This window comes from Nicotiana tomentosiformis, chromosome 4 (assembly GCF_000390325.3).
Source record: "Nicotiana tomentosiformis chromosome 4, ASM39032v3, whole genome shotgun sequence".
NCBI classification, from domain to species: Eukaryota; Viridiplantae; Streptophyta; class Magnoliopsida; order Solanales; family Solanaceae; genus Nicotiana; species Nicotiana tomentosiformis.
The window spans coordinates 82884186-82906379 of record NC_090815.1 but is presented as its reverse complement, the minus strand read 5'-3'; the positions used below and the strand labels follow the sequence as shown (position 1 = coordinate 82906379).

General features: G+C 35.5%; 1 protein-coding gene and 1 long non-coding RNA gene across 3 annotated transcripts; both read right to left on the bottom strand.

Moving 5' to 3' along the window:
• Nucleotides 1-173: 173 nt before the first annotated feature.
• Nucleotides 174-14161, bottom strand: LOC104112236 (origin of replication complex subunit 2-like). Of its 2 annotated transcripts, none has more exons than XM_009622106.4 (6): nucleotides 13806-14161; nucleotides 5789-5895; nucleotides 5544-5709; nucleotides 4524-4815; nucleotides 859-1086; nucleotides 174-742 (listed from the first exon to the last, which is right to left on the bottom strand). In XM_009622106.4, exons 1-6 carry the CDS (start codon nucleotides 13932-13934, stop codon nucleotides 546-548), a joined length of 1119 nt encoding a protein of 372 aa, XP_009620401.1. In that variant the 5' UTR covers nucleotides 13935-14161; the 3' UTR covers nucleotides 174-545. The 2 variants fall into 2 exon arrangements, with proteins under 2 accessions (XP_009620401.1, XP_009620407.1); XM_009622112.4 differs by having other exon boundaries at nucleotides 5544-5676; nucleotides 13806-14159.
• A 5460-nt stretch (nucleotides 14162-19621) lies between these two features.
• LOC138910651 (uncharacterized) lies at nucleotides 19622-20715 on the bottom strand. The gene is made up of 2 exons (XR_011415794.1): nucleotides 20481-20715; nucleotides 19622-20281 (listed from the first exon to the last, which is right to left on the bottom strand). It is a non-coding gene; the product is annotated as an uncharacterized lncRNA (long non-coding RNA).
• Nucleotides 20716-22194: the final 1479 nt, after the last annotated feature.

Genomic DNA, 22194 nt, shown 5'->3' with positions numbered 1-22194 from the left:
GGTAATACCCATTTTACTCCCCAGACAATGTTACGGCTCAAACAGTTAGATAATTCTTCTCAGAACTGGTAATACCAAATGTATTGTATCTATGTCAGAATTTAAACCCTAGTCTGCCATGGTTTTCACCCACTTCGTTGACCACTAGGCCCCACCCTTAGTTGGTTGGATAATTAAAGAAGCAAGAATCTATAAAACATTAAACGGTGCTTCAAGTATGTCCAGATGCAGACTATATTCAAAGTAATTGGCCTTTTTACAAAGCTGAATCTACAACTAAGAAGATGGTCAACAGAAATTACTACTGTTACAACATTTACAAAAGAGGACCATACTTGCCAGATATCCTAACATGTCTCCCTCTTAAATATGCTTGATAGGTTTTCCATGCTTGCCAGATATCCTAACATGTCAATGTGACAGCCAGCGGAGAACCAGGCTAGTATTTCTTACTTTTTCTGCACATGAAATTTTTTCCCATACATAAACATGCATCTGCTTTGGACTTGCCAATTAGAAATTTACCCTCTCGTATAGAAACCCTATTAAATGATCTCTGCGATAAGTTTCTGAAGGGCTTCATTTGTAAGAGGAATATACAAGCAATCTTGACCATCTGAATTTCTTTTGGTTTTGATCAACTCATGGTCCTTAAATTCTGTCAGATGTGAATTCAAAGTAACTTGACTACTCACCAGAAAACGTTCTCGGCATGTAGTGTACAGATTATTGATTGGCATCCCTGAGAAGAACAATGTCCAACTTGAATGAATGATTAATAGCAGATAGATCTAATTGCATTCAATATACATGGAAACGGAAATAGAAGTGAGGAAACCAACGTATGAAAGAACTTGCCTTCTTCATCAGAATGCGCCAATTGATGCTCCGCAAGAACTTTAAAAACATTTTGAGCATTTGGTGTCAGACTCTGTAAGACAATTGAAGCTGTCTTCACACTTTGAGCAGTGCCCCCATGAGCGAGAATGAAAGGGAAAAACATTGCTTCAACCTTGTATGGAGCAAAAGTAGGAACATGGGACCAATACCAGTTAAACTGTGTATGAACCATCTTCTTGTCCCACACTGATATATATGACATAGCCAACGTAGTAAAAATCAGACTTTTTTCAATGTGACATGCACATAATAAATACTCCTATAAGAGTTCGAATTCCAGGTGTTAAGAAAGATACTAAGGAATGATCAGAACTTGACATTTCAGAATCAGATGGTACAGTTAAGGTGCTATATATTTACAGTCAAGCAGCAATGAGCAAAAGGCAGTAATACCTAGTAATTCTTAAAACAGGTAAAATTACTACAAGGCACAATACATGCAAGCTACGGAAAACAGACTTCACAAAACACTCCCTTACACCTCTAGACATCCTCTGTTATTAGGGATGGCAATGGGGCAGTGTGGGTGCGGGGTGAAGAGGGTTTAAACCTATGCAGGGCGCTGCGGGTTGATTTAAAAAAAATATTTTTGCGGTTGCAGGGAAGGTTGCGGGTTGACGCCAACGTTGGTGCGCGTTTGGCCAAGCTAGAAACATATACTGATGATGCAATCACGCAATAATGACTCTGGCTTGACAGAAGAGCTTTGATGCTTATAACAGTCTTGTGTTGTACTATATAATCCCAAAATCATATTTGCACATTCATGATTAATATATCAGCTATTTTTTTTTTGGGGGGGGGGGGGTAAGTACTAATATCAGCTTTCTCCTCTTTCTGCTTCTTCACTTGCAAACTTCAGCACATTCTTTTGTTGGCCATTTTAGTAGTTGTTAGCTCTCAATTCTCATCATTGATGTTGATTAATCGTGAGTGTCTTAATTCATCACTTTTGTTATCAGTGGTTTTGATTTATGCATTTTATCACTACAACTGAAATAGTGAATTACTTGTTGAAAAGTTAATGATAAGAGTGTTGTCATATATTTTTAAACATCTCATCAAATGGCAATACTAAAAATTCAGAGTAATTGAGACATGATGAGTAGCATGTGATAGTTCTTTAAAACCTATTAGCTATTTTCTTCTTCTCGACCATTACCCGAAAAAGAAAAAAGAAACCTAGTAAAACAGTTTACAGTTGCACCCACCTTAAATCCTTAAATTGACACGGAAAATTCCAATCAAAAGATCAAAAAGAAATAAAACTCAAAAAATGAAAAAAAAACTAAGCGGGGCAGGGCGACGTGGGTGTGGGTGCGAGGGGTGGACGTGGGTGAAAATACTATGCGGGGCGGAGCGGGCGGGTTGAAATTTAGTAGGTTAAGACACAACCTGCACTACACCCATGCCGCTTGCCATCCCTATTTATTATGCACACGTCATATACATGCTCACTGTTACGCGGCGCCTTCATGAGATTCTTTGGAAGGGCGACGTAAGGCTAAGCAACCGATGCCCATGCAGTTACTATCCGCCAACGGGGGTCCCCTCCGTACGCTAGACGAGACTGTCAGTGACGTACGGGAAAACTCATGTCGAACAATTGAGAGAACAAAAAAGAGAATTGAGAATGAAAGAAAGCTTGATTGCGTAAATGAAAGCTATCATATAAAAGCAACACGGTGTCGAGGGGGACAGACACCAGTACAGAGAATTGTTTGCTTGCTAGAAAGTTTGATTGCTTGATCCCCTCTAATAATGCTTAAAAAATATAAATCAAAGTTACAGGACTTGACATAACTAAGCTAGAGAAACATAATGGAAATACAGGAAGTAAAGCTACTTTATATTTACAATAAAAAGGACTTAGATTCCTACAAGGTAGAAGCAGATCCGTTGGCAGCAGCCATCAGAGTCTGCGCGCGCGGCGCTGTTGGCAACAGCTTGCGGCTGGGCGTTGGCGAAGGCTATCGGCGGGGTGACATAGGCACAGGCGCGCTTGTCACTTGGCGCGGCCAAGACCACGGGGCCGTCCATGGCACTAGGCGTTGGGAGGCTTGCTAGGACGCCATGGGGCACGTCCAAGGGGTCATGGGGCATGGCTGGAAAGCCGCCCATGACATTCTCTCCCACCTGAGTTGGCGACGTCCTCGGCGCCTTACTTGCAAGATAATCTTCGATCAGGCTCTTGTAGGCTTTGAGGTTTGTTCCCCTCTCCCAAGTATTCTCTTCTGCATCACAGCCCTGCCATTTCATCAAAAACTCTTGGTGATCTTTCCTTGAAGCATGAACCACTCGATCATCGAGAATAGCTTCAACACGTCTTTTCCCGGTTAAATTAGGACCTCGAATACTAGGTATTGTGAGTTGGTTCCGTGAAGTATCCTCCATGTCTTCCCCAAAAGGTTTCAGAAGGCTGACATGGAAGACTGGATGAATCTTCCACCAGGCTAGGGTATCCACCCAGTATGCAACTTTTCCAATGCATTTCTCAATAGGACAAGGGTCCAATGTACTTTTGCAATAGGCGAGGGTCATGGACCCCTGGAAACAAGTATCGCTTTGGGATTCTCACCATCACTTTGTCTCCTACTTGGTATTCAACAAAACGACGATTTTGATCAGCATGTTTTTCATCCGCTTTTGGGCCTTGACAAGATAGCTCTGCACTATCTCCAAATTTCACTTTCATTCCTTCGAGAAGCAAGCAGCTCGAGAAGATTTCGACATGTTTTGGGCATTCACAATGTGTGGGAGTAGCGGTTGTTGTCCGGTAACAATTTCAAAAGCCATTTTGTTTGTACTAGAGCTCTTTTGTAGATTGAAACACAGTTGAGCAGCATCCAGAAGCTTCACCCAATTCTTCTGCGATCCGGTAACAAAATGGCGGAGGTATTCCTCCAGCATGCCATTGAACCGCTCCGTATGGCCATCAGAATGCGGATGGAAACTTGAACTATGGCTCAACTTTGACCCGAGGCACTTAAAGAGCTGAGTCCAAAAGTTGCTAGTGAAGCGAGAGTCGCGATCACTAACGATGTCTTTAGGCAGGCCCCAATATTTGACAACACGAGAGAAAAAGAGTTGAGTTGTATCTTCTGCTGATATATATTGATGATGCAATCACGCAATAATAACTCTGGCTTGACAGAAGAGCTTTGATGCTTACAACAGTGTTGTGTTGTACTATATAATCCCAAAATCATATTTGCACACTCATGATTAATATATCAGCTATTTTTTAGGGGGTAAGTACTAATTTCAGCTTTCTCCTCTTTCTGCTTCTTCACTTGCAAACTTCCGCACATTATTTTGTTGGCCATTTTAGTAGTTGTTAGCTCTCAATTCTCATCATTGACGTTGATTGATTGTGAGCGTCTTAATTCATCACTTTTGTTATTAGTGGTTTTGATTTATGCATTTTATCAAAAGAAATAAAACTGAAAAAATGAAGAAGAAAAAACTAAGCGGGGCAGGGCGACGTGGGTGTGGGTGCGGGCGGGGGTTGAAATTTCGCAGGTTAAGATAGAACCTGCACTACACCCGTGCCACTTGCCATCCCTATCTATTATGCACACGTCATATACATGCTCACACACGCATTTGCAGAAAACACTTACAAAGAGGAGCATTGACATGGTCAATGGAAGCAACCATACGGACATGAGAACAAGCAGCGATACTTGCAAGACATTGTTGGCTGTCAGAATCACGCAACCCAGGACCATCAATGTTATGAACAACGATGCAAACAAAACACTCATCTTCTAGATCTGGTTTGTCTAGAAAAGCAAGAAGCTCATCCATGGATCTGGGGTTAAATGGTTGTTGGCTTTTAGACAGAATTCTTGATGTTGTCTTTTGTCGCAATTTTAGTTGATCCCAAAGGAGCTCAGCTAGTGTTATCACCACCTGCAATAAAAGATCAACGATAGCATATCTCTTAGTATTACTAGAATGATTTTGTGCCAGTAACGCGGGTATAGCTCATGCGGATCATATCATATAATATCATTAAAGAGGGGGTGCTCATAACTGTAATAATTGTTGATATTAAGAAATATATTAAATTAAAAAAGGAAATTACTATCGTTATATTAAATCCCAGGCACCAGGAATCAAATGAACTGTCAAAAAATATTTGTGTTTTAAGTATTGATAGCTTCCATAACACCAAGTAAAAGGAACATTTAGCTTTATTTTCAACCTCTAATATTCTATTTCAAGCATTTTAAGACTGAAGTATGGGCATAACCATCTTATTGTGCCAGCCAATGTGTAATCTTCAGTTATTGCCCTCTCATTAAATCCAGTGGGATTACCTTGATATATACCAGATAACAGCTAAACTTCAAAAATTGTCACTACTAACTTAAAAATCCATGTCAGTGAACACGTGATGCACTAAAGTAGGAAGCTTGCAACTAAACAATATAGCTACATAAGCAAAAGCTTCTGTCATGATCAGTGTTCTTGTAGAAATCTGTCTAACCCTAAAATACGAGCCTATAACTTTGTTTTTCAGAAAATTTGCAAAGTGGAAGATCCTGATTTTGAGACTTTCTACACCAAAATTATTTTCTAAAACAAAGGTATCAAGCAAGCAGCACTTCTAAACAAGAAAACAATAGGGTGAATACCTGTTTAAGATTTATAGACTGGAGATACCCATTGACGACAACAACAGAATACTCAGTTAAAGATCTTGTGGCAAAATCTTCAATCAAAGCTTTCTTTGATCCAAAGCCATACATCAAAAGTGCAAAACCACACCTATCAGAGTAATAAAGAATTGGAAAGGAGAACCTTCCAGGTTTACATTTGATAGCAAATGAATACAAGGCAAATAAAAAACTTATCCAAAAAGCATATCGTGGACACTGACCTGAGCACGAAAAGCCATTCTGAATACAAACTTTTGTACCTATTGATCAAATCATTTACTTCTTTCTCATGTTTGGGCTCAATATTAGTTGCCACCTCTCTTAATTCCTGCATGCAACAATCATCATTGTGGACTCTTAGTAAGAAGAATCATAACTGGAACTTTGTCCATTATGCATTGGTCAGGAAAGATTAAAACATGTATAAGGGGCACAACCACGTACAACAAATGTAATTTGGAAAATGCATATTAATCCTCATCTTTGAAGGGATTGTCCATTGGCCCTTTGTTGATTCTATCTTTCTTTTCTTGCCTTTGTTCAATGGTCAAGTACGGATTTCCTTGATAGTTTTATCACATGAATGGTCACGGCTCGCATTGTGAAGTAGTTCATCTCTTTGGTAAATATACCTTTATGCACTTCTTTGAATGCATCAAATGAAAAGTCAGCTCTTATTTTCTCCTTAATTACAAAAAATCATAAATTTTGTCGAACCTCTTTGCTTACTGATATATCCAGAAGGTTGTTCACAGCAAATACTTGTGTGTATTCGGAGCTGTTAAGCTGAACTTATGCTCATCCTTTGAAGAGAGCGTTTAGTGTCCGAAGTTCCTTTTATTGGATCATTTTAGTTACTTATAAATTTTCCTTTTAGTTTGATTAGGTGGATGAAATTGACGAAATTTTGTGTGACAACTGTCAAATTCTCGATTTTAATCAATGGATTCCCTGTAGGGTTTTTTTTCTCCCCAAAAGAGGATCGAGATAGGGTGATTCTTTGTCACCGTACCTTTTTATTATGGTAATGGAAAGTCTCAGCAGAATGATATCTAAAGCAGTGTTACTTAACTGGCTGAAAGAGGTGGAAATTACTGGTAACTGTTGGTAGGCTCCAAACACAAACGGAAAGAGTGAAAATACTAGGGCTAATACAACAAGTGGCAAAGGAGGAAGAGATATCTTGGAGGCAGAAGTCTAGGTGTCTTTGGCTCAAAGAAGGTGATAGGAATACCAAGTACTTTCAAAGAATGGCAAATTCCAATATGAGATCCAACTGTATAGATAAATTGTTGATTGGTGATGCAATAATAGAAGACAAAGATGCAATCAAGGAAGAAATACTCACTTTCTACGAGGGTCTATACACGGAAGAGGAACAATGGAGGCCTACTGCTGATTTTGGTAATCTGGGATCTATCTCTAGTGATGAAAAGGACTGGCCAGAAAGGCCATTTGAAGAAGAGGAAGTTCTTGCTAGTATCAAATCATGTGCACCAGACAAAGCTCCTGGACCTGATGGATACACTATGGCATTCTTCCAAAATACCTGAGGCATAATCAAGCATGACATAATGGGGGCCTTAAACCACTTCCATCAAAATTGCTACATGGTCAAATCCTACAATGCCTCTTTCATAGCTCTAGTCCCTAAAAGGAAAGGAGCCTTAGAACTAAAAGACTTCAGACCTATAAGTCTTATAGGCAGTATCAACAAAATAGCAGCCAAGTTACTAGCAGAAAGGATCAAATCAGTGATAGGGAAACTCGTATCAGGAGTGCAAAATGCATTCATCAAGCACAGGCAAATCACTGATGCAGCCTTAATAGCCAATGAGATGCTGGATGCCAGATTGAAGAGTGGAATTCCAGGCATACTATGTAAGTTGGATATAGAGAAGGCCTTTGACAAAGTTAGCTGGTCTTATCTACTATCAATGCTTAGAAAAATGGGGTTTGGGCGCAGATGGATTAAATGGATAAAATACTGCATAACAACCATCAAATTCTCAATCCTTATTAATAGAAGCCTGGTTGGCTTTCTCTCCACATAAAGGGTTAAGACATGGAGATCCCTTATCCCCTTTCCTCTTCATTCTAGTCATGGAAGGACTCACTCAGATGCTAGACAAAGCAAAGCAGCTACAATGGATAGAAGGGTTCAGTGTTGGAAACTCTTCAATAGATTCCATCTCAGTTTCACACCTATTATATGCAGATGACACAATAATTTTTTGTGGTGCTGAAAGGTCTCAGGTACAATACATCAATCTCACTCTACTCATATTTAAAGCAATCTCAGGCCTACATATCAATATGTTAAAGAGTGTAATATACCCCGTCAATGAAGTCCCCGATTTGGAAGCTTTGGCTGCTATCTTATGCTGTGATACTGGTACCTTTCCAACTACTTACTTGGGCCTCGCCTTGGGGGTTAAATACAAATCAGCTGATGTGTGGAATTGAGTCATTGAAAAGGTAGAAAAAAGACTGACAACATGGCAGCTACAATACATTTCAATGGGTAGCAGATTGACCTTGATAAATAGTGTCCTGGACAGCATCCCAACCTATTGCATGTCACTCTTTCCTATGCCTAGTAAGGTCCTAAAGCAACTGGACAAAGCCAGAAGAACCTTTCTATGGAAAAGTAACTCTGAAGCTCATAAGTTCCACCTTGTCAAATGGTCCGGAGTAATACAACCTAAATCCCAAGGTGGACTTGGAATCAGAGGCCTAGCAAAGCACAACAAGAGCATGCTAATGAAATGGCGGAGATTTGAAGATGAAGGTTCAAGCTTATGGAAGGAGGTGGTTGCTGCCAAACATGGACAACAAACCCACTGGTGCACTGAAAACAATAGAGCACCTCATGGAGTAGGCCTTTGGAAGCACATCAGCAGCCTGTGGGAGGAATTCTCACAGAACATATCATTCAAGATTGGAAATGGATTACATGTCAAGTTCTGGAAGGATAAATGGTTAGACACAAACACACAGAAGGACAACTATCCATCCTTATATCAGATGGTCAATGCTCCAGATTCAACAATAGCTCAAAACATATCAGAAGGAACTTGGGACATTCTGTTTAGAAGGAACATGCAGGACTGGGAACTAGAAAGTCTACTGGAACTGTATGGAAGACTTGGGAACTTCTCTATGAATGAGCAAGCATCAGACAGACTCAAGTGGGGTAACTCTGAATCAGGCTCTTACAGTGTGAAGGTAGGCTACAAACACTTCTGTGAGCAAAATGAAATCATCGACTCTTGGCCCTGGAAACTGATTTGGAAGACAACTGCCCACAAAAGTCATCTGCTACTCATGGACAGCTCTAAGGGAAGCTTGTCTCACACAAGATAATCCCTGTAGAAGGAGTTTCCAACTAGCTAATAAATGCTACATGTGCCAACAAAACTCAAGAGTCTATTAACCATCTTCTTCTTCATTGCCCAGTAGCCACTTCCATGTGGTCTATGTTTTTTTCCATTATGGGAATAAGCTGGACCCTACCTCAGGGCATTAAGGAAGCAGTTGAAGGGTGGAACAGGTGGAAAGTTGACGGAGCCATCAGGAAAATCTGGAAGATGATCCCTCCTTGCATCTTTTGGGTTCTTTTGACAGAGAGGAATCGCAGATGTTTTGATGGAGTTTCCACTACTCCTCATTTTTTGAAAGCTAAAGGTCTAGTGTACCTTTTTAGTTGGAGCAACCTCACCCCTGTAAATAATGTTGCCTCCTATCTAGATTTTATCAGTTCACTTACTTTGACTTAGGCCATACTTTCGTTCTTGTGTTTTTTTTTTTTTGTTAGCTCTCCGACTGGAATTGAATCATATTGTAATGGAGCCAACAATGGCCTATTTTGTATTTCTGCATCCTCTAGATGCCATCAATGAATCATCTTACTTCATCAAAAAAAATCACTTAACTGCTCTTTATCTGCATCACTTAACTGGCTCCCTGTTGTATGCTGATGGCATTTTAAGTTTCTGAGATGCAGATAAGGAGCAGATTTTACATTTGAAGGGGATGCTTATTGCTTTTGAACTATCTGGACTCCGTAAAAATATTTTTTTTCTCCCCAAAGAGGATCGAGATAGGGTGATTCTTTGTCACCGTACCTTTTCTATTACGGTGATGGAAAGTCTCAGCAGAATGATATCTAAAGCAGTGTCACTTAACTGGCTGAAAGGGGTGGAAATTACTCGTAACTGTGGTAATCATTTAACTGCTCTTTATCTGCATCACTTAACTGGCTCCCTGTTGTATGCCGATGACATTTTAAGTTTCTGAGATGCAGATAAGGAGCAGATTTTACATTTGAAGGGGATGCTTATTGCTTTTGAACTATCTGGACTCCATAAAAATCTGAGGAAGAGCAGTTTAATTTCAATACATGCTGACCAGAGTGCTCAGTCACTAGCACACTCTTCGGCTTGCAAGCCGGAAAATTTTCCAACCTCTTGTTTGGCACTACCTCTTGGAGAAGAATATAGAGATAACAGTATACAGAAAGGAGTAAATGAAAAAAATGCGATAAGAGATTATGTTCAAGGAAAAGACAATATCTTTCCTTTAGTGGAAGATTGACGTTGATTAATAGCTTGATGAAATTTCGACTTATTTAATGTCATTGGTACCTATCCCAACCAAGGTGGAAGGGCATATAAACAGGATCAGATGCAATACTTATTGGAAGGTAATCAGGATTACAGGATGATTCATTTGGTAAAGTAGGAAAAGGTCACAATTTGCAAGGAGGGAGGTAGTTTGGGTGTTAGGAACATCAGGCTCCATAATTAAAGTTTGCTTTACAAATGGCTATGGAGATGGAATGACATAAAGAAAGAGCACTGGAAGGAGGTCATCAAGGCTAAAGATGGGTTCCAGAATCATGGGGAACAACTCACATAGTATCTCCCCATGGCACGGCAATGTGGAAACATATCAATAATCTGTGGGAGGAATTCCAAGCACACCAGATCAAGTGTCAGAGATGGAAGAAGATTTAACTTTTGGCAAGACAAGTGGCTTGTCGATGATACATTAGCTGATTCTTTCCTGATTTATATAGTCTAGTGCTGAACAAAGATGCTAGCATAGCAGACTGTTGGGACGGCAGCACCTGTATCTTTCAGTTTAGGAGAAATTTCAACGATTGGGATACTGAAAGCATAAACAGATTGCTGGAAATGACTTGGAATGTTTCACCGATAGATTCTCAGAATGACTTTTTGAGATGGAGAGGCAGCAGGGAAGGCAGCTTTTCTGTCAGCTCGAGTTATCAGTTGTAAAAAACATGGCTTCCCACAGTAATGACTGGCCATGGAAAATGGTGTGGAAGACAAAAAACACCAACCAATGTAGCTTGTTTTGGTTGGGTGGCAGCACATGAGGCATGTCTTACGCAAGAAAACTAGCAGAAAAGAGGTATTAACTTTGTGCTGGTGTTATTTATGTAAAAAGAGGGTGAAACAGTGAACCCCTTGCTGCTACACTCCAATCATGTGTGCCAGATATGGCGCATGTTTTTTAATCTTTTTGGGATCCAATGGGTTATGCCAGCAAGAGTTAAGCAAGCTTTGGGCAATTGGCATATGCAGAGTGAGCAAGGAAAAGAAGAAGGCCCTGGATGACCTTTATGCATAATGTGGAGTACTGGGCTCGAGAGGAACAGAAAATGTTTTGAAGGGAAGGAAGAGAATGTTTCAAGTTTAAAAATAGATGTAACTGATGTAATGCTGTAGCTTTTGGAATCCTTACAGATTTAAAGGGTTCATACCCAGCAAGGTCCTAGTATTATGCACCAATACTGTCGTGGTACAGTCTTCTATTTTTTTTTTGAGATGGTAACATATTGGATATTATAATAAAATCAGTACATAGGTTGTACTGAAACCATATTTACAAGTGAGTAGCCAAAAGAAAAAAACTTGGACCTCAGGCCTAATAAGATTCTAGGACATCTAGGATTGAAACAGTATCTTCTGCGTAGATCTGTTTACACCAAAAGCAAAAAAGCAAAACACAATTAAGCTTGATCTTCTGCACAAAATTTCTTCTATCCTCAAAACATCTGGAATTCCTTTCTTTCCAGATTGTCCACCAAATACATGATGGGATAGTTCTCCATCTATCTCTGTCTCTTGCTCCAGTTCCAGCTTCATCCCAACTGAAAAGTACTTCAGTAATCTTACCAGGCATTGTCTAAGCTATGCCCCTGAGATTAATAAAGATCTTCCATAACTGGTCAGTTATCTTGCAATGTAAAAATAGATGGCTAACTGTCTCAACATCTTCTCCACATAAGTGACATCTTGAGCACAATTGAATCCCTTTCTTTATAAGATTGTCTTGTGACAGAACAGCCTCCTTTGTTAGTAACCAAGAAAAACATGCTACCTTATAGGGAATCTTGATTTTCCATATATGCTTCCAAGGCCAGTTATTAATCTGCTGGTTAGCTTGATTCAGGATCTTGTATGTTGTATTCTGTTATTTCCTTGGCACCTTATAGATGCCGTTGTGGTACAGTCTTCTATTAAAAAATAACCTTTATTCATTTTCTTTTTAAAAACACTTGACTGGCCAAATACTATATTTTTCTTTCTACATAGTTTAAATGAAGCTACCTCAAGGACTGGGAAAACTGAGAATTCTGAGTGGTAACTTAATGTGTAAAGATTGTTAACGATAATATATTTCCTTATAAAAAAAATTAACGTGAAATATTACTATTAGTCTGGGTGTTTTATTTTTGGATTTCTTTGTTTCAAAAGATAAAAAGCTGCAACATTGTCGACTGACATCAGTTGTATAATTATGTGATTATGGGGTAGGAATGCTTCCTTTTACCTTCAACCTGGCTTTCTATTCATTTTGCTCTTATTTTTGAACATTGGGTTTAACCTCTGAATTTCCTAAGGCTCCATTGAGATGCAAAAGGTTTTACATTCATATATTTGTACACACAGCTGGCCATTTGCATGTACAGGTTCCCATCACCACCTTTCGGTTTCAATTTTTCTTTGTGTAATTGTCATTTATTAGCTTCATTCAAATGTTAAAAAATTTATGTATTGAGGATTTTATAATTCAAATCCTTACAAATATGTGAAAGCAAACAATTCTAACGGGGACTAGTATGTTTTCAATCTTAAGAAAATATCTTGAATACCTTTTCATTGTTTGTTGGATTTGGAGTTTCTCATTTTCCCTGAACTCGACAAATAACTATTTAAATTTGTTATCTTGAAAAGTATGTGCTACGCCTCTCTACCTCACACGAGGCTGAGGTAAGGCCTGCGTACACCCCACCCTCCTCAAACCCCACCAGTGGGATCACACTGGGTATGTTGTTAAAAATTATGTGTTATAGTGAAAAAGAAGAAATAACCCCATTGCTATTGTACTTTTAGCTAATATGGAATATACTGAAATAAAGTGGATAGGACAAATGGAACAAAATTTTCTCAAATTACATCAAGTAATAACAATTCACTTCTACGAACAAATCAGCTTTTGTTCTAGCTAATGTATTCGAGGAAAAAATGAAGGAATACTCTTTTTCTCCATTTCTTTTCATTTTGCCCGGAAGTCAACAACAATATACCCAATATGTTCCCACAAATGGTGTCTGGAGAGGGTGGGATGTACACATACGTAGACCCTCGGCTCAATAAAAACTATATTGTATAATTTGCCTGGAAATAAACTATACAACATACTTACTATTAAAGAAGAGTCTTCATAACATATAATAACTAGTCAACACTAGATGATTGATTTGGAATTTTAATTATTTGGTAGATGACAAAAGAAACAATCCAAATGGCAGTCTATCAAACAACCAAAAGACATTTTCCAAATTTAGCAAACCACAGTAAATCACAGAAGAAACAATCAGATGGAGTCTATCAAAAACCCCAAAACACAATGTCAAATTCAACCGCTAAACATCTTTTTGTAACCCTTAAAGATAGAAGGTAAAAATGCATATACTTTGGTCACTAGTCCTGTGCACTACGAGTAATTTAGGTGTAAATGCAATATTTCAGCAGTAAGTGAAATAAATTCGAGCCATATATACAATTAAACAATTTCTGAAAAGAAGTATCCCAACATAAGGTTGCAAACCCTGTCTGGGAGCAATGGTACTTCGCAATCCACCTTTGGTTGAGATTTAGCAACTAATAATATAAACAGATGAGATATTAGAAGGCAAACACAGACCTCTTCGTCCACAAGATCGATTTCAGAAAGCTTCCGAGCTGATTTTTTGCGTGAAGAGCCCACTTCTTTAGCGAGGAAATAGTTTCTTGAGAACCCAAACTCTTCTTCCTCAATCTCATTTGCATCCATTTCCTCCAATTTAGAGAACCCGAAACACTAAGACTTCAATCAGTTAACAAGCACAATCTCAGAGAAGTGCGTTTTTGAATTCCAAAGTTTTAGCAAAACCTTTTGGAAGTTGGTACTAAACTCGTCACAATCTTCTTTCCGATTAATTTTTTTTTTTTCACTCTTCTTTCTCATTCAGATACCTTTTCTTTGTATCATAAAACAAAAACCACAATCCCTAATTTCTCTTCCACGTTTACTAAAGAGAAACTGGTTCCTTAATTTGTGGTGAGTATTTATTTTTAAAAAATTTGAAATATGCTTTACCTATTAATAAATCTGTATTTTGAAATAAACCAAAACTGATATTATTTATAATAATCTATACTATATTAAAAGCACGAACTAAAATATCGTTTGCCTCTAAAAATATATTTCACATTGTATATAATTATAATTTAAGTAAACAAAAAGATTCCTTAAATTCCTTATTTGAACTATGTATGAAGTTCTAATAATTAGGATTTAATAAGAATACTATAAAAATAAAAATAAAGGAAAACATGTAAAAGATTCTCCAACAAAGTAAACAATCCGATTACACGGCATATTGTCTTCGATGAAAATTTTAGTTCCCGGAGGTGTCAATGAATATTTGAAAACTGACTAAATCGACCAAATTGTATCGCATCGAACCGACTTTTAGGTTTCTATTAATAAAACCGTATGTTTTTATATAAATTTATAACCGTACCGATAATTAGGGTAGATTTTTTATTTTATAAAAATAAATCGAAAAAATACTGAACTGTACCGAATAAATTTACATATGAAAAATATATATGCTAAGTTTAAAAATAATAATTAAATTTTTTCTTGGACCTAGGAATTATGAAAATTGTTACAAGCCAACAAGTAATTAAAATCAGAATCCTAATTCCCAAACCAAATATACTACTCTTACTGAAACAAAATTATTTTTAAAATATTCACTAGCAAGACACAAAGTATTCTAGCGGTTATGAGTAGCAAATTACAATGTATTGAATACGTTTCCTTTCGTATAATTTAAATTTATCTTTTTGAATATTTAATCTTCTATAAACTTTATTCATGAGTCCCAGCTTAGTTAATATTTTTCTACTCGTGTGATTTATCTTTTCTTTGTCTTTTCTTAGTTTTTTTTTACGTTGTTGTAGTTGATGGATCTATACTTTGGCCATCTTTCATGTTTTCTTAATTCATCACCATTTAAACAGTAAAATTGTCTAGAGAGTTTTGCTAAGTCCTATAAAAATATGTATGTTATGACATTCTACTTTTACTAGTGATTTTTACATGATATTTTAAAAAATACCGAAAATTAACTGAACCTTACTGATACCGAAGAGAACCGACTTGATTGGGATGGTTTCGAAAAGTCTGATTTTGGTTATACATAATAGAATAACCGAAAAATTGGTATGGTATAAATTTTATAAAATAACCGACCGAACCGAACCATTGACACCCCTACCAACAAGGATGGTGTTTTGAAGTCAAGTACAAATTATTTGACTTTTAATTTAAAGATTTTTAGTACTTAATAATAGTATAAATAAAAACAGATAATAGATAATATACTTCCATATAATATTTGAACTCCTTTCATATTCAAAAAATATTTTTTCTTCTTTGATTTTTACTATAATATTTAAAAAATACACTCAACTATTAGAACAAATAATTGAGTATTTTCTCTTCATCGATTTTATGTGTAATATTTTGAAAACTACACTCAATAATTAGATAAAAATAACTAAAAATATTTAAAAATTTAAAAATAATTTTTACATTCAACAAAATTGAAGTATAACAATTTTGGGATAAAAAGTGGGACTATTCAATTTCATGTTTGGTTAGATATTTATTTTTTGTATAAGAAATCACGACAATAGTTATATCACAATCTCAATTAGTTGTTATTTTTGTTCTACATTCAATGTGGGATAATAATTTGGGGATTAATTATCCCGGGATAAAATCAAATGACCAAAATATCCATCTCCAAAGCGCTTATTGCAAATCATTTAAGAAGACAGGTTAAAGTTGAAAATAAAATTTTATCCAAGTTTATATAGGAAAAAACAAACACATTTTTTTATATTACACTTTATATATTATAATTTTAAAGTATATCCAATAAAAAAATTTGTTATTATTTGATTTTCGTAATATAATTCTCGCTCTATAATCCCAATATAAATTTTTGCGAATTAAAAGACACTTATATTTATAAAGGAGAAGATTGGTCCTAAAAATAATTAGACAATAGAGAAAATTTAATTACAGTATAATATTTAGAATCAAATTGGTAAAAATGCGAACTTGAAAGAATACGGATAAGATAGTAGAAGATAATATTATGTATTCTAAATTAATTTATTAATTATTTTTCTTTCTTTTTTATTTACTCCAACAAATGACAACCCCCGATATTTGTTTTTATATATTTCTAAGTTATCTGTTGTAAAATATTAACTCAATATTTGTCATTTTTAGATTTTACACTATAGTTATTAATTTTTCTTGAGCTATAGGGACAACCTCTTCATTCCCAAATCACTAAAGAGATAAAAAAATTTAATTTTCAATAGGTTTTATTTGACAAATCTTTAAAGAATCTTGATGACAATATTTATGCATTACTTGGTTATTTTTAATATCAGGTCACGCAAATGACAATAAACTTCATAAGATATTCCCACAAAGGTTCTTAGAAATTAAAATAAAGCATTTACGGATTTTTATAGAGAAAGATTGTTTTCTTTATTGAGTTAGCTAAATGGGATTAACACTCATTATTTTCAAGAAGTTTGCTCTTTGTTTTATAACCCAAAGATATTATTTAAAAATTATTTATGTAATATTTTAAAATTATATATTCAATGATATGGGGCGCATATCGCAAGACTAGTAATTTTATATAGGTATTGTACCATGTAAAAATCTCAAAAAGAAAGGAAAAGGGAAGCAAAGGATCAAGTAAATTGCAAGAAAAACGAGGCCCAAGCCCGTAGTTGGTCCAACACCACATAAATGGAAAACATCATTAGGGTATTTATTTGCATAGAACCGAACATTGATGGTGAAGAAAAAGAACAGTGGTTGTTCTCAACCAAGTATTCGAAGGTGCGGTTGTGAGTTTGATTTCATCCTCTTCTCCATTTTTATACCCTTACAGCCATGAAAATGCAGCCTCATAAACACCATTTGAAGCACTCGTTTTCATCTCCTAATCTTTCTCACTAGCATAAACAAAAATGCAGTCACGTCAGACACAAACCTAAGGTATAGTATTCAGTTGGGGGTCGCTTGTTCCAATAGGACTAGGGTATGAAAAGAGTAGTGTTTACACAAACCTCCTCGTAAAAAGGCTAATCATGCTTTTAACACATGTTCAACAAATTCATTGCAAATATATCATCAATCAACAGTTTTTTCTTTTTAAAAAATAGAATAAAGTCATACCAAAACAGAAAACTCATGAAAAATGTAAAGCAACAAAAAGGCACCAATTTTCCTTACTTTTCCTACTGCCACGAATATTTTAAGCTCATGGAACAACTACTCACACAATCATATGATCGTACTATATTATAATTGAGAAACCTAAAAGTAAAAGTTAAATTAATATATTACCCATTAAAAGCTAAGTGACTGTTTTGCCCTTCAATCACACATTATTCCTATAATTTTTTGTATTTAAAAATAAATTTACCTTTCAAAAAATAATAATATTATATTTAAATAAAATTGGATAAATAAATCAATACTTGTCCAGGTACAACTCTCACTTACTTATTCAATATGTTGCAACTGCTTTCACATTTCAATATTTATTGCAACCCTATTTAATATTTTGGCGTTCTTTTCAACTTTTAACAATAACTACAAATGGGAAGGTGAAGTAATAAACCCATGCTAACCTTTTCCAATACTTGTTCAGACATAACAAACGGACAACTAACTTATAAGCTATTGTTCTTTCTATCAAGCCATTACAATTAACAACATCATTCTTTAAATTTTGCATATCGTTCACCATCTACAATACGGAAAATCAAACTATAATCAGGTAATTTGATTTCTTTTTTAGTTACTTTCCTCAGTGTTTTGCTAATTCTATAGATAACTAATGGTATTTTGCCTTGTTATTGATTTGTGTAAAAGTATTCGGATAAATCAAATGATAAAAGAAAATTTTGAGAAATTCACGAAACATGCACCCCGTCTAAATTTAAACTATTTGTGGTCCATCCTATTTCTTTCGTCAGCTCTTTAAAACTTTACTAAATAATTTATTTACTGTAATATCATTCATTTCTATTTCTTTTTTCCTTTCCCTTTTTGTCTTTTTATTTTTCATTAAATGGTTCGATACTCGATAGCAATATCTCTATTTTGTTACTCGGTGAGATGTACACAGAGGCGGAGCCAGGGATTTAAGTGTGTGGGTTCTAAATTTTAAAATAAAACATTGCTTCCAGGGGGAATCGAACCCCCATCTTTTCCAGCGAACCCACAACCCTTACCATTGAACCAAAACCCCTTTTGTTACTAGGTTCGACAGTATATATTTATATAGATTTAGTAAATATTTCAATACAAATACAGGATTCCGGAAAAAGTCACTGGGTTCGCCCGAACCCGCACCCACTATTGTAGCTCCGCCCCTGTCATGTACAGATACATCATATTATATTGTAGATTTCATGTTCTTTTAGCATATATTTCATAAAAAATATTCTTTTAGCACAATTTTCATATGGACGCCGTGATAAATTAAGTAATTTGACATAAGGTAGCTTTTTTGGTGCATTAACATATATGCATGATCTTGCATTTCATTAGTTTTAGTAATGTTAGACATATGATATTGCATCCATAAACCTGTTGTCATTTAAAACCAATCCCAAAAAGAAAAACTTTTTTCATCTAAATATGTAGTAATAATCAGAAGTCATTATTGCTCTTTGGGAAAGATAGTTCTTTTTAAGTACTATTCTAATGATGCTTTAATTAATGCATGTTTATTGAGTATGTTTTTTATTTATTTATTTTTTCTTTTTTTTATTTCACCATCACTTATAAATTCATCATAGACAGAAGGAAGCAAAGTAAGTCATTTACTGGGTCCAATTTACCAAATACTCATAATGTTTATGGGTGAACAATCACTCTTTCTTATTTTTACTTTTGAATATTATCTTTTCCTTTTTCCTTTCTGTAGAAAGGATAAATTAAAAATATTTTAACCTTTACTAATCTCATACATGTTTATTAACTTACTTTCTTTTATAGTCATCTTCATATATTTACCTTAGATAAAAGGAAGAAAAATAAATTAATTTTGAAAGAATTTCAACAAATAATATATCTAATAGTCATACAATTTTAAGGTTAAACAGTTAGTTTTTTGTTTTTTCTTCCTTAGAATTGAACTTGAACCTCATTTCTTTTTTGTTTTGATAAATTAAATTTACTGCAATCAAACTAATCTGGTCGAACAGGTTCACTATTGATCAATTTGAGCTTATATTTTTCCTATTCATCACACACACTAAAAAAAGTCATATTGATTTACATTGGATGCTGATCAGAAACTAGTTTAAAATACTTATAAAAAACAAGATATAGTATCTTAAACTTTAATGCTTAACCAAATCAGCTAATGGTCCAATTATTAGCAATCCATCACTAGCCCATTTTTAAACAAAGAAATTCGTGATGCGAAATAACTCAAACCTTCTTAAAACAGAGGGGGGGAAACAAAGTAGCGAAAGAACTAACTTAAACTAACAACTAAACATGTACAAAATAGTAACAAAAATTGAAGAAAACGTGAAACTAAGTTTAAAAAAAATAAGAAAAAAGAAAACGTTCTTTGGCTCATGAACTAAACCAAAGGCCATTGACTTAATACTATTAAATATTTCACCAAATAAACTGCACCCTTTTTTCTCATTTTTTTTTTTTTAAATCATGTTGTTCGGGTCAGCTTGAACGCACCTCGACTAATTTCACGGTATATCTGACGTCTCCCACCAGCAACAGGTACCATGTAACTCTATCCACCAAGACTTGCATAGATGAAAAGAAATCACCTGATCTATTTTAACTCCGCGCTGGAATTTAAAACTTAGACCTCATGATTCTCGCCCACTTTATTAACCGCTCGGCCAGCCACACCCTTGAGTGCGGCAAACAAACTACACCCTCTCATACTGTAACCCTCACAGCTACAACTTATTAATTGTTCTTCGTTTCAGTTTTAGCCTCCCCGACCCATATGAGTTAACACTCGGATTTTCATCATGTAGAGCATTCTACACCCAAAATCATAAAAGACTAGTTTTAATAAAGAACATCAGTAAGCAACTCACGATAACTTGCAAATAAACACCAAAATCAGCATATACTAAATAATCAACATTCAAGGACAAAAATTAATAGTTTCAATGAACTGGACAAGAAAGAAAGGTTAATATGTTGATATAAATGGATCTTTTATAGGTGTATATGAACCTTAAAACTTCTGTAACTCAACGATCGAACTGAGAATAAAGAGCGACGACCAGAACCGGAGCTTTGACGGTAAACCTCGGATGATACCTCAAATAGTAAACCTGAACAAATCTCTTGAGTTACTTGAAGTTCTGCGACTATTATGATTGAGAACACGGAAGAGAAGGCTACTATGGTAGTTTCTGAAGGGTGGAGAAGAAAATGTAAAAAAATGACTGGGGTTTAGTGTGAAGAAGAAAAGTGCGGCTGCTTTTTAAGGGCTAAATCACAGTAGCTATTTATTTTCTTTTATTTTTCTTTTCTCATTATTATTTTTTCTGCTTATTTGGTGTAAGTTTAAATATTTGGATTTCTTTAGTATAGCTATTTTATTTCTCTTTAATACTTTCTCTTAGTTATTTATTCTCGAGAAGAAACTCCTCACAATTAAGCATCATGACAAGTAAGTCTTCCTAAATTCATGTGATGCCACCATACTCTTAATGGTTTATGACATTTATAATCATTGCATCATCAAAAAATTGTGAAATGCTGATCTAGGATGCAATTTACCCTATCTTTGTCTAGGATTTATAAATTAAGTTGATATTAAAGAGTAAGGGGGAAAGGATCATTTTTCCTAAAATTACTCTAAAAAAAAGTTCTTTCTCCAAAAATTTTCCTTTCCTTTCTAACTCATAAAGTATAGTTGTTTTCTCTTCTTAACCCTTCGGCCAAGCCGCCTTGTCTTTTCATTGGCTTGATGTCTGATACCTTTTCCTTCTTCCCAACCTTTGTCATGTCTCTGTATTTTGACTTCCCACTTTGACTATTTAGAAGGCTAGAATAATATATTAATGAGTTGAAGCCATGGAACTACTCCTACTAGCCACAAGTAAAACGAGTTCTCATTCCCGGATAACTAAGATTGGACAAGGGAGAGGGAGACCCTTTGTCTAATATTCTTAGGCTTCACTTACCTCTTAGTTTGAGTAATAATTCTTTTTGATAATAAACTAGTGTAATATTCTCAGGCTTCACTTACCTCTTGTCTCCTTTTATCCTTTTGTCTTTTTATTTTCTTGAGTCGAGGGTCTTTCGGAAACAGCTTTTCTATTCCTTCGGAGTAGGGGTAAGGTCTGCGTACACACTACCCTCCCCAGACCCCATTAGTAGAATTTTACTGGGTTGTTGTTGTTGTTATTGTTAATACTTTCTCTTAGGTTTAGATAACTAGTATTTTTGTCTAGCAATTGTAATTTAGGGTGGAATAACATTCTTGACAAAGTCTGAAGGAGCTGAATAAAAAGCATTTTAGAAACATAAATATCGACGCAAGTGAGGGTAGAGAAGAATTACTTGCGGCATAGTTAGCACTGCAAAACAATCCACTGGATCAGAGACTGCAAGAACATGAAAAGGAGAAATACCTTAAGTTCACGAAATCATCATATCTGGAAGAAGTATTTCTACAGCAAAGGAGCAAGGCAAACTGGATCAAATTAGGGGATGATAATATCAAATATTTTATGTTGTCATAAAGAATAAAAAGCTCAAACAAACAATAGTTCAATTGAAGGATGTGGAAGGTAGAATGCAGACAGAACCTGAGACAATAGCAAACATATTTGTAGAAATCTATCAAGACCTGTTATGGAAGAAATATGAGCACAGAATCAAGGCATTCAACAGTTTTTTGAAGAATAGGTACACTCTATCAATGGATCAGCAACTA

Excerpts from the sequence above, each read along its gene's own strand:
- LOC104112236 (XM_009622106.4), bottom strand. The coding sequence starts at position 13,934 with ATGGATGCAAATGAGATTGAGGAAGAAGAGTTTGGGTTCTCAAGAAAC. Across the intron at positions 1,087-4,523 it reads CCATGTCAATGCTCCTCTTT|TGTGGGACAAGAAGATGGTT; the intron begins GTAAGTGTTTTC and ends CATATATATCAG. Across the intron at positions 743-858 it reads GGCGCATTCTGATGAAGAAG|GGATGCCAATCAATAATCTG; the intron begins GCAAGTTCTTTC and ends TGTTCTTCTCAG.